We start from the raw sequence: 13,967 nt of genomic DNA, 5'->3' as shown, positions 1-13,967 counted from the left end.
AATTTTGGTTTCCTTAACCAGTGCCCCGGGGGCACCGGTTAGCATGACCCATTATTAAATTAGCAAAAAAACTGTATTGAGAGGGACACGTTGGATTCCAATGACAGATTCAATTGTATAGGATGGAAAATTATTCTTTCCAAACTTCAATTATTTATTGATTGAAAAGGTAGTTTTCTTTGGCATTTTTAATAATCAAATATCTAAAATGAGGGCCATGGGACGTTTGACTTTAAGCATCAAGTAGATTCATTCTCATTGGAAGTTATTCTAGCAAATTTGATAAAATCACAATTCAATAGATGTTGAAGAAGGTATTAGAGTCAACAAAATGGCTCTTTAGTTTTTAAAAAATGGCTCTTTAGTTTTTAAAAAATGGCTCCAACCATACTAACTTTTTATGCTCAAGCACTACCATGACCACAACCGGAGTATAGCGCAAGTGACTCGTGCACGGTGAGTATTGTGATAACCAAGATATGACTTCAATTCTTAATGATGAAAACAAAATAGAAGTCATGACACCTATGTTGAATGTCTTGTTGGTTAAACAACAACTCAACTAATAATACAGCAATGGTGTAACTTGTGCCTAAAACTTTCATGATCCAGCTTTGCATGGATCAGTTCATACAAAAGAAAAGAGAGTTAATGGATCAATAACCAACATCAATTATCAGTCTCGGTCACTAGATCTGGAGGAAAAAAAATGCTAACAAGTAAATAAAGAGAAGACAGAACTAAACAGAATAAAATGTCAACAGTATTCCTTTGATCAATAACAAAACTGATTGCGCAGGATCATACCACTTTAGTGCAGCAATATGATACCAACAGCCAAGTCTCTTGTAACATACATTTCAATCACAGAAGTTTGATATTAAGAGGAAACAATGGGTAGTCATTTACACAGAAAAAGAAACTCAACACCGATTGAAGCCATTTTCAAACTATAGTTATAAGAGAATAAAAACGCAAATGACAGAAACACAAAAGTCAAACTATAGATTGAAAATATTCAAATTTCATTGTTCCTCCTCTGCCATGATCTCCGAAACGTAACTATGGACAGCAAAAAGCGCAAAATTTGCTCGAAAAGTCAGATTGAAGCTATGCATTTCCGTCCCCTGGATTTTCACATCTCAGTTTCATTTCTTAGCCAATACCTCTCCTTTGTGCTCACTACCGGAAGTGACCACGAAACCTGCTCCAACCTGCCAATATAGACAATGTCACAACACTTCAATCTAAATAGTAGTAGTAATCATGAAAAATGCCAGTGTAGGCAATGTAAGAAAATCCCAAACAAATTTGGCATGAAAAATATCTAGAAAACTGAGAAAAGGAGACACAAATTACTTGACAATCTTTTAGTATGGCACGTTCTTGGAGCTGTACATTGCTGCAAATGACAGAACCTTGGATTGAACAAAAGTCACCAATAGTAACATGGTTCATAACTACGGAATTAACAACCTGCATACATATAATATAACATAAAAGCAAATGAGAGAAAACTCAACAAAATTATTGAAGACAACACATTAGAAAAGTAATCATCGTATTACAAATAAATCAAAGGACCAAAAACTAACTTCCTGTTATATTGCAAGAATAATGTACCCACCTTAACATTGGCACCTATCCTACAGTGGCGACCAATGACAGACCGTTTTACACTGCACTTGTCACCCATCTGTGAACCTTCCCCCAGCATACAATGCGGTCCTACCTAAAACAAGTCACAAAAATATGAATTTAAAAATGGGAAAAACTAAATCAATCCTTTTGAAACTGAATTCTATAAAGCACAGCTAAGGAACAAAAGCTGTAATTCGTTATGAATTGTCTGCATTCTCTGCAGTGATTTTAACTAACTCACAGTTGTTTTTGCCCCAAGCTCTGCAGTAGGATGGATAATGTTGTTATGAGCAGAGAAGGAATACCCTGACAAATGACTAGCTTCTCCTATTACCTGTCGCATTAAAAAATGAATAAAGCCCAAGTAAGCCTAACTGTGCCCTGAGAAAAATGTAAAGCAATATCAGGTGCTTGATAAAAAGCCATGACAAAACAAAAAAACTTACATCTCGGTTTATATCATTGTATGCTTGTATAGAATTCAGGCGAGCACAGTACTTGCTACTCCCAGCAATATAAACGCAACATTTATGGGCTCTTCGAACAGAATCAGAACCAATAGTACCAAGTGTATGTCGTAGATGAAAGGTCGGCTCAGATGCATTAGCAAGTATTTGAGATATCATTTGTTGATTGCTTTGAGAATTAACCTTCTCAGTTCCATTTTCTTCTGCTTGTGGTGTACCATTTAATAATACTTCTGATTGCTAGCTCTCATTCAGAAAATTATAACCAGGTTAGAATCCTTACAACAAGTTTAGCATCCCTTAAACTATCTCTCTGCAAAAAACCTTAAACAACTAACCAGTTGGCTGCGGACAAGATATGGCAATACATCATGCTTTAAGCTTTGAAACGCAGACTTCTGATCTAGAACTTCTAGTAAAACTGATCTGCACTAAAGTTATGTTTCAGGAACAATCATGGGTAATTTAAGATTTAGAATATATAAGGCAGTCAAAAAGTAGATGAATATACCTTTTGAATGCATACAAGTGGGCATCCATTAGATCGGCTCTTATTTCTATCTACGTGAAGAACAAATTGCAGAAAATAAATACCATAAGAAAAAATGACTAAAGATAAATGAGAACATGTATAACTCTTTCGTTTAATTTTATATACTTGTATTATAAATTCATTTATTTCTACATTTTGTATAAGATAGAAGACTTTTCTTACTTTGAGCATAAGCATAATAACAATTTTCCAACTATTGACAGACAGAAAAAGAAATTCATTAATAACATTGTCCTATGGGCTGGATAAGACATGCAATAACTGTACATAACACAAAAATGTACTTGAAAGAAATGTTGTAGAACTAGCACAAAATTTTCACACCAGTAGCTTTTTAAAATAGGATAAATTCAAGGCAGGTGAAACTAGGGGAAAAAAAAAGAAAAACCTGGCCAACGGCACGAAGTATGCTCTTCTGAATTCGAAGATCTTTTTCTACTTCAGCTCCTGAAAATTGTTGCAGGATTCAACTTGGGAGATGTGGAACGTATGCAGTAAGTCACTAAATAGCACATATAATAAGGGTAAGCTATGGAGATCTAACCAGTAGCTATGTGAAGTAAAAACTGTTTTGTAGGGTCCAACCCTATCAAATCATAGCGGCCAGGTTTCTTGGTTTTGTCTTTCCCACCAGAAGACACCGACTCCAAAGGTCCACTTATAGGAGCATTACAGAGCAAAGCAGTGACAACCGCATCATGTCGTCGATGAGTAGCCGCAACAGCACCAACCGGCACATCGGAAACAAGATCACCGCTTACAATCTGCAGAAATTTAAAACAACCATAAAGATCAATATCACCATGATCTCATGGTTAAGCAACAGAGAAAATGGATACCCACCAAAATATCTTTCGCAGTTAGATGGTGTGCAATTGCTCGAATTGCACCAGCTGTTCCCACATCCTCCGGAACTGAAGCAACCTACGACATTTATAAACACAAAATCATCACACATTTGGATAGAGACATAGAGTATCAATAATACTCTAAGGTCAAAATCAAATAAAATCTATAAGAATCTACAATCCAAATCATCTAAATAATTCACATTAAAGAGTAAACTAAGTAAAGTATCAACGGTTGACAAACAAATCAATAGTTCATAGTTGACAATAACACATACATAGCTATTAAAATTTGGATTGGGCCTAACTCAACCTTAAAAAACCGGCTTGTAAGGTCAGTATCGCCTCTACTTATAAATCCGTGCTCAAATCATCTCTCATCCTATGCAGGACTCTTTAACAACACAACAAAACGCGATTGAAATATGAATCATGAATTTTCTCACTTTACTAGCTAATCACTTTAAATTAGCCAAATCCAATAATATACAACACGACGGATAATGTGACAATTGAGATATATAGAGATAATCAACTTAAGAATTATAAGAATAAAAAAATAAAAACCTCGACATGGAGACGATCAGCATAAGCTCCAGAAATCCAAGCACCAACGTTAAGAGCAACATCTTTACCTTCAACTACCTACTCAAAAAACCACATCATCACTGCCAATTCATTGAAATCACTACAATTTACAAGTTGTTATAAGAATGGTACCACAATGAGATCTTTAAGGTTGCTAAGCTCCAAAAGCTCAACAACGTAAGAGAGAACCGGACGATTAGCCACCGGAAGTAAAGCATTCGGAAGTTCCTGCGAACCGAAAAGAAATGTTTGCGATATAATTCAAATTTCGAATTCCTAATTTGATTTTCCATTTTGATTTCGAAACGAACAGAAGAGTAATAAGAATGAATATGAGGAGGATGGATAGTTACCTTTGAAACGAGGGGGAGGAGTTTTTTGGAGACGCCGCCGGCGAGAACGACGACTTGAAAATCCATGGAAACAGGGTTTTGGGAGGGTTTTCAGAAAATGAATGAATGAAATCTGGGATGGAAAATGAAAATTGAAAACTGAAAACGAAAGAGCAGAAGAGAGTGATTAGAACTTAGAACACTGAAAACCCGAACAAAAGTCTTTGTATCAATCAAATTTTAGGGTCCAAAATACTTAAAACTTTCTTGTTTATGCAAATAAATAAGTTTTATGTATTATTATAGCTGTTTTTTTGACGTAATGTATTATTATAACTTGTTAAAAGTAGTTTATGAAAAAATAATTTATGAAGATATCATTTTCATGAGTGAGAAATTATAAATTAACATAAAAATTTATTTATCTGTATAAATTATTTTTCACGAGCTAAAAAAACTAATATAAACAGACCCCAAATTGTTATCTGAAATTAAATTAAGTGACTACTTTTAAAATCACGACTTTTTATTTATAAAAAAAATATTTTGTGAATAGAATGAATAAAAAAAACTCTTTTTTTTTACACAGAATAAAAAACCCTTAACAAAACAAAATAGAGGCAAATAATTGAAGGCAAGAATTGAAATTAGACATGTGGATAACAGGGTAAGTGATAATTTCTCTTCCAGCTCTCCCCACACTTCATTTTTAACACGAAAAATTTTGGAAAGTGTTTTTCTAAGTTTTTTTATTATAAATTCAATTAAAATTCACCCTAAAAAAAAATCAGAAACCTTTTTCGAGGTTTTCTGAATGAGAAAGAAATTTTTGGGGGAGGGAAAGAGAATTTTTCTGAGTAGGTCGAGGGAACAAGTGGCCATAATGCTTTAGATAACCCAAATGTAAATATGGGTTGAAGAAACCTCCCCTATATCCGTTTACAATCCCTTGTCGATATACTGTATAAATCAAAGTGTGGTTTTTTTTTTTTTTTTTTAAAAAAAAAAGTGATTGAACCCAATGGTTAATGAATTCCAGCATAGAACGAATCGTTCGAGAGAAATTGAGAACGATTTTTGTGTGAAATAATTTTTTGTTAGATTTTACTTACTCCCTCCGATCTTTATTATAAGAAAAAGTTTGCTTTCTAGATTAATTGAATATTTGATATATCTAGTTTATAATATGGTCTAAATATATAAAACATTCTATAAATCTATAAAACAAAATTTTTCTTATAATAAGGACAGGAGGGAGTATCTCATAGCTTAACTCCAAATTATTAAGGATTCTTCTCCAAGTTAACATACGAAAAAAGAAAACTCGAAGCAAACTAAAAAGTAAAAACCTCTACAAAAGGAAATACTCGGTATAAGTTGAATCTCTTATAACTGGAAGAGAAGAAAAATTTGCCATTAAAGATATCATTTGAAATGATTTTGACTCCAATGACCGAAGTAACATTTATTCAATAATCTTTGCCTCTTTCACATATAGTGCCATAGAGATTGTATTTTCTTCTACGACACGTTTTCTCTATATTAAATAGATGCATCAAATAAGCTAAATAATATAGTAGTACAGTAGTGTAATTCACCCGTCCTAAAATATAAGGGAAAATTAGTTAAAAAAATTGATGTATTTGGTTTAAAATTTGGACTAGATACATCAACTTTGTTTGATCAATTTTCCCTTATATTTTAGAACTTATAAAATGAAGAGTATAAAATTTTGCAAATCAGGTAATGAAATGTTCGAGTAATATACGTAAGATTAAATGTTTGTTTATCCTTACTTATTCAAATACAATGGATCAGCATAATACCCACCAATGAACCAAATAATTGATTCATGTTATATCCCTTTTGGTGTTTTCTAAGGAAAGGATATGCAACAATCAAACCATTTTCTTCTTCTTTTTTTTATAAAAAAAAAATAATTTCTATTTCTGTTTTTTTGTTTTTATGGATAACAAACAAAATGCTACCTTATCATGTATTATTTTCGTAATTATTGTTATATAAATAAAAAATTAGCCCATAAAAATAATAGTGATACTATAATTCTGCTATGCTAAATTCACCGCGAAACCAAAAATGCATTTCATAATAAGTGAATGATAGATCTAAGATTAGTAGTCAATTTGAACCAAACGCACGACTACACAGAAGTTTGAAAATGTAGCTTCCCAAAATTCGCGTTATAATGACAAATAATATTCTAATAAGCACGTTGAGACGTGAGAAATACGACGCAAATGGAAAAACCAAACACTCACTAGAAAAATCATACTAGTATTACAGATTATGATGCCAATCTCCAGCCCAACACTACAAAGTACAATAATCTCTTCCCATTTGGCTGCCAGATTTGGACATTTGCATTTTTTTGTAAAGCAGAATATTTGTAGTATTTAATTTTATGATGTACATCAGGAAAAAAAAAATTTATATTTACTTTCGCTTTCACTTAATCCATAGATTAAGTGAGATAAGTTTTACTAATTTTTTAATTAATCTGACGGTGATGCTCTAAGTCTATGGTAATACTGACTAGATTTCAACACAGCACCCAGATTGAACAAACCCAGAAAAACCATCAGGAACACTACTTATCTTTCTCATTTTACGGTTTTGCCCTTCTTCATTATCCACCAAATAAAATCCATACGGTGCTCCTTCGTATTCGGATCCAGTCACCAAGTTAATCGACCCGACCCTAATACTACAAACACTAATCCGGAGCCCCGGATCCACCACTTCCCCATTTTCTCTAATATCAACACATGACCTGGGGCACCGACCCGCTTCCCAAACACCTTCAACTCTTCTCCATTTACCCGACCCGATGTTTAATACCTCCGCCGACCCGTCAAAATTCCCTTGTCTCTCAGTAGCATAACCGCTAACCACCCAAAACTCGCCGTTAACAACCACTCCCTCACACTCGTCTCTTTCTTGACTCATCGGAGCCAACACCGTCCACTCGTCTCTTTTCGGGTCATAAGCCCACGCAGTTTTCAGCGCGTTCTTGTTCTCATCATGTCCACCAGCAACATAAATCAAACCATGACCCGACCCGGTTGCAAAGAAAGAACGTTTCTCCGGCATATCTTTCCCTCGCCGCCACACGTTAGTTCGGAAATCGTAAATGAACACCGCCGTCAAAGGCTCGTAACTCGCTGGGTCCCATCCACCCATAACCACAAGCTTCCCTTCGGAGCTTGTTAATTGACAGAACAACGGTAACCCAAATGAATATTCCGGAACCGGGTCAATCCGGTCCCATGACATACTCTCCGCGTCAAACACGGTGATATCGTAACTCGGTGGAGTTGACCCAGTTTGTTTTTCCACTTGTGGTTGTTCGTGTGCTTGAATCAAACAAGCCATTTTTTTGGTATGACCGGTTTTTTTTCTGTGAAAGTAAAAATCATCGCTTTGGAGTAAGGTTCGCCACTGGTTGCAGACTCGAGCTGCAACTCGGTGTGTTGAGTGAGGTAAACGAGTGAGACACTCGAGACCGAGTTCGCTCGGTAAACCGGGTATTAACTCAATGAACTGTGAGTGAGATAGTATATCCATTTTGGCTCTGTGTTTTGAATTTTGGTTTGTAAAGTGAATGTGAAGATGAATGTGAGAGTGGGTTTTGGAGCATTTATAACGATACGAACCGTTAATAGAAAACTCAACCAAATAATCACGTCCAAATGTAATTGGTTGAAGCTAATGAAATGTAGATTTAGACATTTTCATGTTATTTAATTAATTTTGTCGACCCATTAAACACTTCAAGTGCCATAAATTAATGAGGCTTAATTAATAAAAGGGTTATGTTAACTTGTGTCCTAAGGGCATATGTTAAGCTACCTAAAAATAGAAATATATCTTTTAATGATAGAAAACATTTAATGTCTAGAGAATTGAATACACCACAAGTTCAATAATTTTTTTCCACATTTATCTCCTTAATAAAATGGTCCCTTAAAGACATTTTTTGTTTTAGATTGGTCCCTTAAAGAAAAAAAGGTCCAAATAGGTCCCTTAAAGAAAAAAAAGTCTGAATAGGTCCCTTAAAGACATCTCCGTTAATCAGTTCTGGTATATTGGGTGTTTTTATTTGCTTCTCAAACTAACCTTTGAGTTTCTACAAAGCAAATATTTCAAGAGACCACTTTGCTACACAACTCACTTTTAAGTGATTGTATCTTTGTCTCTTCTTTTTCACTCATACTCCAAGCTCTCTATAAATCTAGGATCATATTCAATAGAGTATTTTGAGTGTATTTCATTGTAAGCTTCACAACCGGTTAGGTGTGATTAAAAGCTTAGATCCAAGAAACCATTGATAAATCATTAGGATTTTCTCAAGTCAATTGGGTATAATTGATTGAGGTTACCTTGTAAAGGTAGATCAGCTGGATATAGCTGGATACTTTGTGATCTTGGTTTTAGATCATAAAGGGTCTTTGATCTGGGCTTAGATCAAAGGGAAGTTTCTGTAATCTGGATCTAGATTATAGTGGAAAACTCACAGGCGTGGGGACTGGACTAGCCCAGGATTCGGGTGAACCAGTATAAATTTTGTGTGTGAATCTCTCTTACCTTTAACTATTTATTTTCTGTAAACACACATCACACAAACCACTTAATTTACATTCACTTTGAATTCTCACACAGCAGAGAACATTCTCCAAACATAGCAGAGAACGTTCTCCGAACACAGCAGAGAACATTCTCTGAACAAGCTGTTTTATATTTAACTAACATTTATCCAAGTATACACTTGAGATCAATTCTGTAGTGCAGGATTAAATTTTTAAAAGGGTCACAATTCAAACCCCCCCTTTCTTGTGACTATTTCTTCCACTTCAGGTATGCTATTCTTGATCCAATCTAATAGATAATATGATATAACTTATGTCTATTAATTTCTGGCTATTGGCTATTATATTAAAAATCCATCATGAAAGGCATTATGCATGTGATGTATATCAATGTTCATTCAACTCACCGATTACAACTCATTGTTGTTTCAACCAAAAAAAAACTAAATAAGGATCAGTTGACATTCATCTCCTAAAAGTCCAACACCCCCATTTGAACATTGTTGTCATTGTTGGGTGTTCATAACTTCATATTGCAAAGTCTCAATATTGGTAGGATGGTGTAGGTTTAAGACCATATTCAATTACTCTCTTCGGTCCTATATATAAGAAACACATTCAGAAAATTTTTTTTATTAAAAATTCTAAAATGTTATGTGTTATTCCAAAACTAACCTTGAGAACGTGTTTGTGTAACTAATGCATAACATTGGAATATGTTGCATTTTATCAGGGGCGTCTCCGGGTTTTAGGAGGTCCTGTGCAAAATATAAAAGTGGCCCCTTAATTTAAATTTTTTTTTTTAAAAAAAAAAAACTGTCGATTTAAATTGTGTATAATATAAAAAAATCATTTTTATTCTTGTAAACATATAGATTATCAATATTAAACCAATTGCATCAAATCAAATAGGATAAGAAATACAAAATAATTATCTTTGTTTAAATTTTATGGAAAGATTAAAATGGACTAAAACTATATTTACGAGTATAGATAATTAATCTATTTATACTCATATGATATTATATGAACATTAACAATATATAACTATTAGTTTAGGGCCTAAAAATTAATCTATTAATAAATATCTGATATTTTATAGGTATAAATAATATATAAGTAATATTATAGGACCTCAAAATTTTGAGCTGAGGCCCTCAAAATTTTGAGGCCCGATGCCGTCGCACACCTTGCACATATGTGCAAGCCGCCCCTGCATTTTATACAATTTAATAAGAGTATACAAGAGATTATCTATTTAAAAAAGAATAAATTTAAAAAGTGTTGCTTATAAAAAAGACCAATTTTTTTTCAAAGTGTTCCTTATATATAAGACGGAAAGGAGTATGGTACTTACTCTCTCTGTCCTAAAATATAAAAATTTATCAAAAAAATAAATAAAAACAATAGTAGATCACAGTCGACCAAATTAACTATGACCAGATGTCTATAATCCATTCGTGGCTATAATCCATTTGAAGAATTCACCAAATACACATTCGCATCATTTAGTTTTTTCCTATTAAAGTATGTGTTTGGTTCTGCGGTGGACAGAATTGATTTTGATAGAATTGAGTTTGACAGAATTGATTTTGATAGAATTGAGTTTGATAGAATTGATTTATGTTTGGATATATTCATACAAAAGTGAGTTGAACAAATAATTTGAGTGTAAAAATCAATTCTAGAATGAGAAGCTACAATTTCTAGCTTCAAGTAGAATCCATTCTGGAGGCAGAATCAATTCTAGTTTTGAGGAACCAAACAAGTCAGAATTCATTCTACATGTCCAGAATCAATTCTGGCTGCTCCAGAATTGAAACCAAACATACACAAACTCTCTTTCTCTTTCATTCATCACTCATGATCACAAAAAACAATCAAAACTAAGGAAAAATTAACCGACTCACATCAAAAAACGAATAGTGAGAGAAATTTAAAAAAGGACAAAACTTATATGCATTTCTTTAGATGCTGTTTTTCCTGTTCCTCTCACAAAAAAGTAGTTATTTGTATTTTTTAATTAAAAAAAGAAAAAGAAAAATGTTTTTAAATATAAATAACTTCCCCCATGTATCTAGCACAGTAAAAACTGTGTATATAGAACTGTACATAAGTTTGGTCCTTTAAAAAAATTGAAATTTTAGCCGTGATCGTTAGTCATAATAAGAGTTAAGTGGGTTTTTCACAAGAGTTACCCGTGATTTGAATCCAAGGTGGGTACAACAAAGTGGATAAGGTTGTATACGTGTGTGGGGTGGGGAAAAACCCATATTGATGGAGTACGTGATAATTTGAGTCTCAAAAAAGTTAAGTCGTTGACGATTGGTCGTTGTTGTAGCAGTATTACTAGGCCCGTCTTACACCAAATATACTCATTCAATACGCAACAAAGTACTACTACTGTTTCGATATTTGCATCAGGAATTGGCGGATCCACAAATTTGAATTTTTTGTTACCAATTTATAGATAAGAAATTCTCATTATGAGAGGGAAGATCAACTCTTAGACAAGTGAATATTATGGTATATGGATTTGACGAGATTTTACCACTTGTGAAATTGAGAACCGAGTCTTTTACAGTGGGACATATAGCCCTCAAAACTACTTCAGACAAAGTGACCAAATATGAAAAAACATGTTCTAATAATCATGTTTTTATATCGTTAACTAACTTATTGATTTACAATGAATTCAAGTTATACAAATACAACATACCCTATTTAAGTATTTATACATATAAGTCTATGTGAAAATAACAACTTAATGATGATAACTAACGCAAACTCTAAACTAATTAACTGAAAACAAACTATTAACAAACTTGCTTATGTCTAATACAAATTAAGTAATAGGAACAGAAAGAGGTAGGGCCTAGGGGACAAGGTTAGGAAGAGAGTGTTATTGTGTGATTTGGAATATGCTTGAAATTCAAAGAAATCAAGACAGGTTGGGAGAAAAAATGTGGCTATTGTGAGTGTGATTGCAGTAGAGACTAGAGAGTGAGTGAGTCATAGTGATCTTCTTTTCTTATTGATTTGAAGCTAAATTTGATTTTTGTTTCTAAGAAAGCTACCCCAAGACTATGAAGTGTGAAGGAAAACAATTGCATTCATTACCTCCATCTGGCCACAAACAAACTTATCTATAAATGCACTTTTGGTCACTATTTTTCCTGATCCACAATTTTAATTCTTTCAATTTTTTTGGTAGAGTTAATTCTTTCAATTTTAAATCTAAAGAAAATACAATCCACCGGTTTGCAAAAAATTATAAACTCTTTTTTTATTCTACCACCAGTATCTAGTCCACTAGATTGCCTAATTTGATTCGAAATCAATTCTGATATCAAGTGATTTCAACCCCCTTCTGATCGCAGTTGCGAAAGATCGAACCGTAATCATCCATACAAAGTTCAATGTCAATTACTATTAGATCAACTAACTATAGGTAAAATTAGAAATCTTTTCACTACTGAATTTTGGACTTTATTTATTCTACATTTATTAACCCATAAGTAGACATCTTATCATGCAAATTCCATGCTCAAGATATTCTTAATTTGAAGAGTGTATTATTATCTTATATACATCAATTTATGATTTTTTTTTAATCAAAAGTCAATTTATGATTGGTATAGCAAAATAAAAATCTATAGTATATATAAATTGAGAGGACAACATGAATTTAAATACAACATCTGTCCAAAAAAAATGCATTTAAATACTTATAGTTACATGTAAGTGATGTAACACCAACAAAAGATCTTATCTCTTAATTTATTTTGTTTAATAATTTAGTGACTAGACTCATATATTTTAAATATAAAAAATTGTAAAATCATTTGAATTAAAGTCACTCCAAATCATCTTTTTATAGCTATCAACCGAAGTATTTATTGAACCGTTGAAAAGAAATTTAACTTAGTTGAATCGATATATTGGGATAAGAGTAATCACACAAGTGATTTTTAACACCACATTATTTTCACTCAAAATCTTAAAATATTAAATTTATTTTCACTTATATATATCCTCTTCTATCCAATCTAATGTCTAATGTGTAACTTAATTTACGTATACATGATAGATTTCAACTGTATTTTCTAAACTTATCCCCTAAGATTCTAGAAGCACATATTTCGCTTTCAGTTTGAATAATGTGAAGTTTAAAGTTGACATGGACAATTGGACATAATAATCTTGAATCCTTATCCTATCCAATCCAATATATCAAAGGAAGAGGTCTTTCTTTCCATAAAATAGGTAGTTAAATTTGGTGCATATAGCATAGGTTGTTCTACTTCTAGTTATTTCATTTGTCTCAACTCAAGGAAATTGACATTTCATGTGTTTAGTTGGTTTCATCAAGCATGGTTGTTTCCCAATCCAAATCCAATTCAATTTTTTAGTATCAATGTTTGATTAACACTTAAACAAGTGTCGGTGTGTTGTAATAATATTTGAGTGGTGAAGATTAAAATAAGTGGGGTTGATTTGACAAAAACTTATGTAGGTTACGTTTAAAAGTTAAATTGCTCAAGTTAGAACTTTAGACCTCAAAATTTTATACTTTTTCAATTTCAATTTTATTATGCATATATAATATATGACCATTTTATTTTTGAAGAGAATATATGACCATTTTATTGTAAATGATTCCTTAATCAAGTTTATAAAGGCGAAAACTTCATACAACCTTTTATCTAAATTTAACGAGAACTTTTTTTTGGCACCCCCTTGAATTTTCTTGAGCCTATGTTAGGAGATTTTTTCTCTCTTAAATTTTTCATTTTTATAACGTCCACTAGATAAGTAGCCGACATTTAAAATCTTGAAATTTTTATGTTAGGGGTATTTTTTTTCTCAAATTTCTTATTTTTATAGAGTAGACATTTAAAATCTTGAAAATTTCATGTTATGAGATTTTT

The 13,967-nt window shown here is 32.7% G+C and overlaps 2 protein-coding genes across 2 annotated transcripts; both read right to left on the bottom strand.

Annotated features, from left to right (window-relative positions):
- Window positions 1-741: 741 nt before the first annotated feature.
- On the bottom strand, window positions 742-5,394 carry LOC123914176 (translation initiation factor eIF-2B subunit gamma). The gene is made up of 13 exons (XM_045965208.1): window positions 4,451-5,394; window positions 4,230-4,325; window positions 4,077-4,154; window positions 3,505-3,585; window positions 3,206-3,425; window positions 3,050-3,108; window positions 2,620-2,669; window positions 2,447-2,534; window positions 2,088-2,348; window positions 1,883-1,975; window positions 1,628-1,732; window positions 1,360-1,476; window positions 742-1,214 (listed from the first exon to the last, which is right to left on the bottom strand). The coding sequence occupies exons 1-13, from the start codon at window positions 4,514-4,516 to the stop codon at window positions 1,149-1,151; spliced, it is 1,380 nt and encodes a 459-aa protein (XP_045821164.1). The 5' UTR covers window positions 4,517-5,394; the 3' UTR covers window positions 742-1,148.
- A 1,294-nt stretch (window positions 5,395-6,688) lies between these two features.
- LOC123914175 (F-box/kelch-repeat protein At2g44130-like) lies at window positions 6,689-8,190 on the bottom strand. The gene has a single exon (XM_045965207.1). The coding sequence runs from the start codon at window positions 8,012-8,014 to the stop codon at window positions 6,983-6,985; it is 1,032 nt and encodes a 343-aa protein (XP_045821163.1). The 5' UTR covers window positions 8,015-8,190; the 3' UTR covers window positions 6,689-6,982.
- Between the last annotated feature and the right edge of the window lie 5,777 nt (window positions 8,191-13,967).

The sequence above is a fragment of the Trifolium pratense genome, linkage group LG3 (genome assembly GCF_020283565.1).
Source record: "Trifolium pratense cultivar HEN17-A07 linkage group LG3, ARS_RC_1.1, whole genome shotgun sequence".
Lineage (NCBI taxonomy): Eukaryota > Viridiplantae > Streptophyta > Magnoliopsida > Fabales > Fabaceae > Trifolium > Trifolium pratense.
The sequence above is the reverse complement of the archived record's forward strand: the minus strand, read 5'-3'. Positions and strand labels throughout refer to the sequence as shown.

Coding starts and splice junctions, on each gene's coding strand:
- LOC123914176 (XM_045965208.1), bottom strand. CDS start 4,516: ATGGATTTTCAAGTCGTCGTTCTCGCCGGCGGCGTCTCCAAAAAACTC. Junction 3,586..4,076: donor CTGATCGTCTCCATGTCGAG/GTTTTTATTTTT, acceptor TAAATGTCGTAG/GTTGCTTCAGTTCCGGAGGA. Junction 3,109..3,205: donor TTTACTTCACATAGCTACTG/GTTAGATCTCCA, acceptor AACAATTTTCAG/GAGCTGAAGTAGAAAAAGAT.
- LOC123914175 (XM_045965207.1), bottom strand. CDS start 8,014: ATGGATATACTATCTCACTCACAGTTCATTGAGTTAATACCCGGTTTA.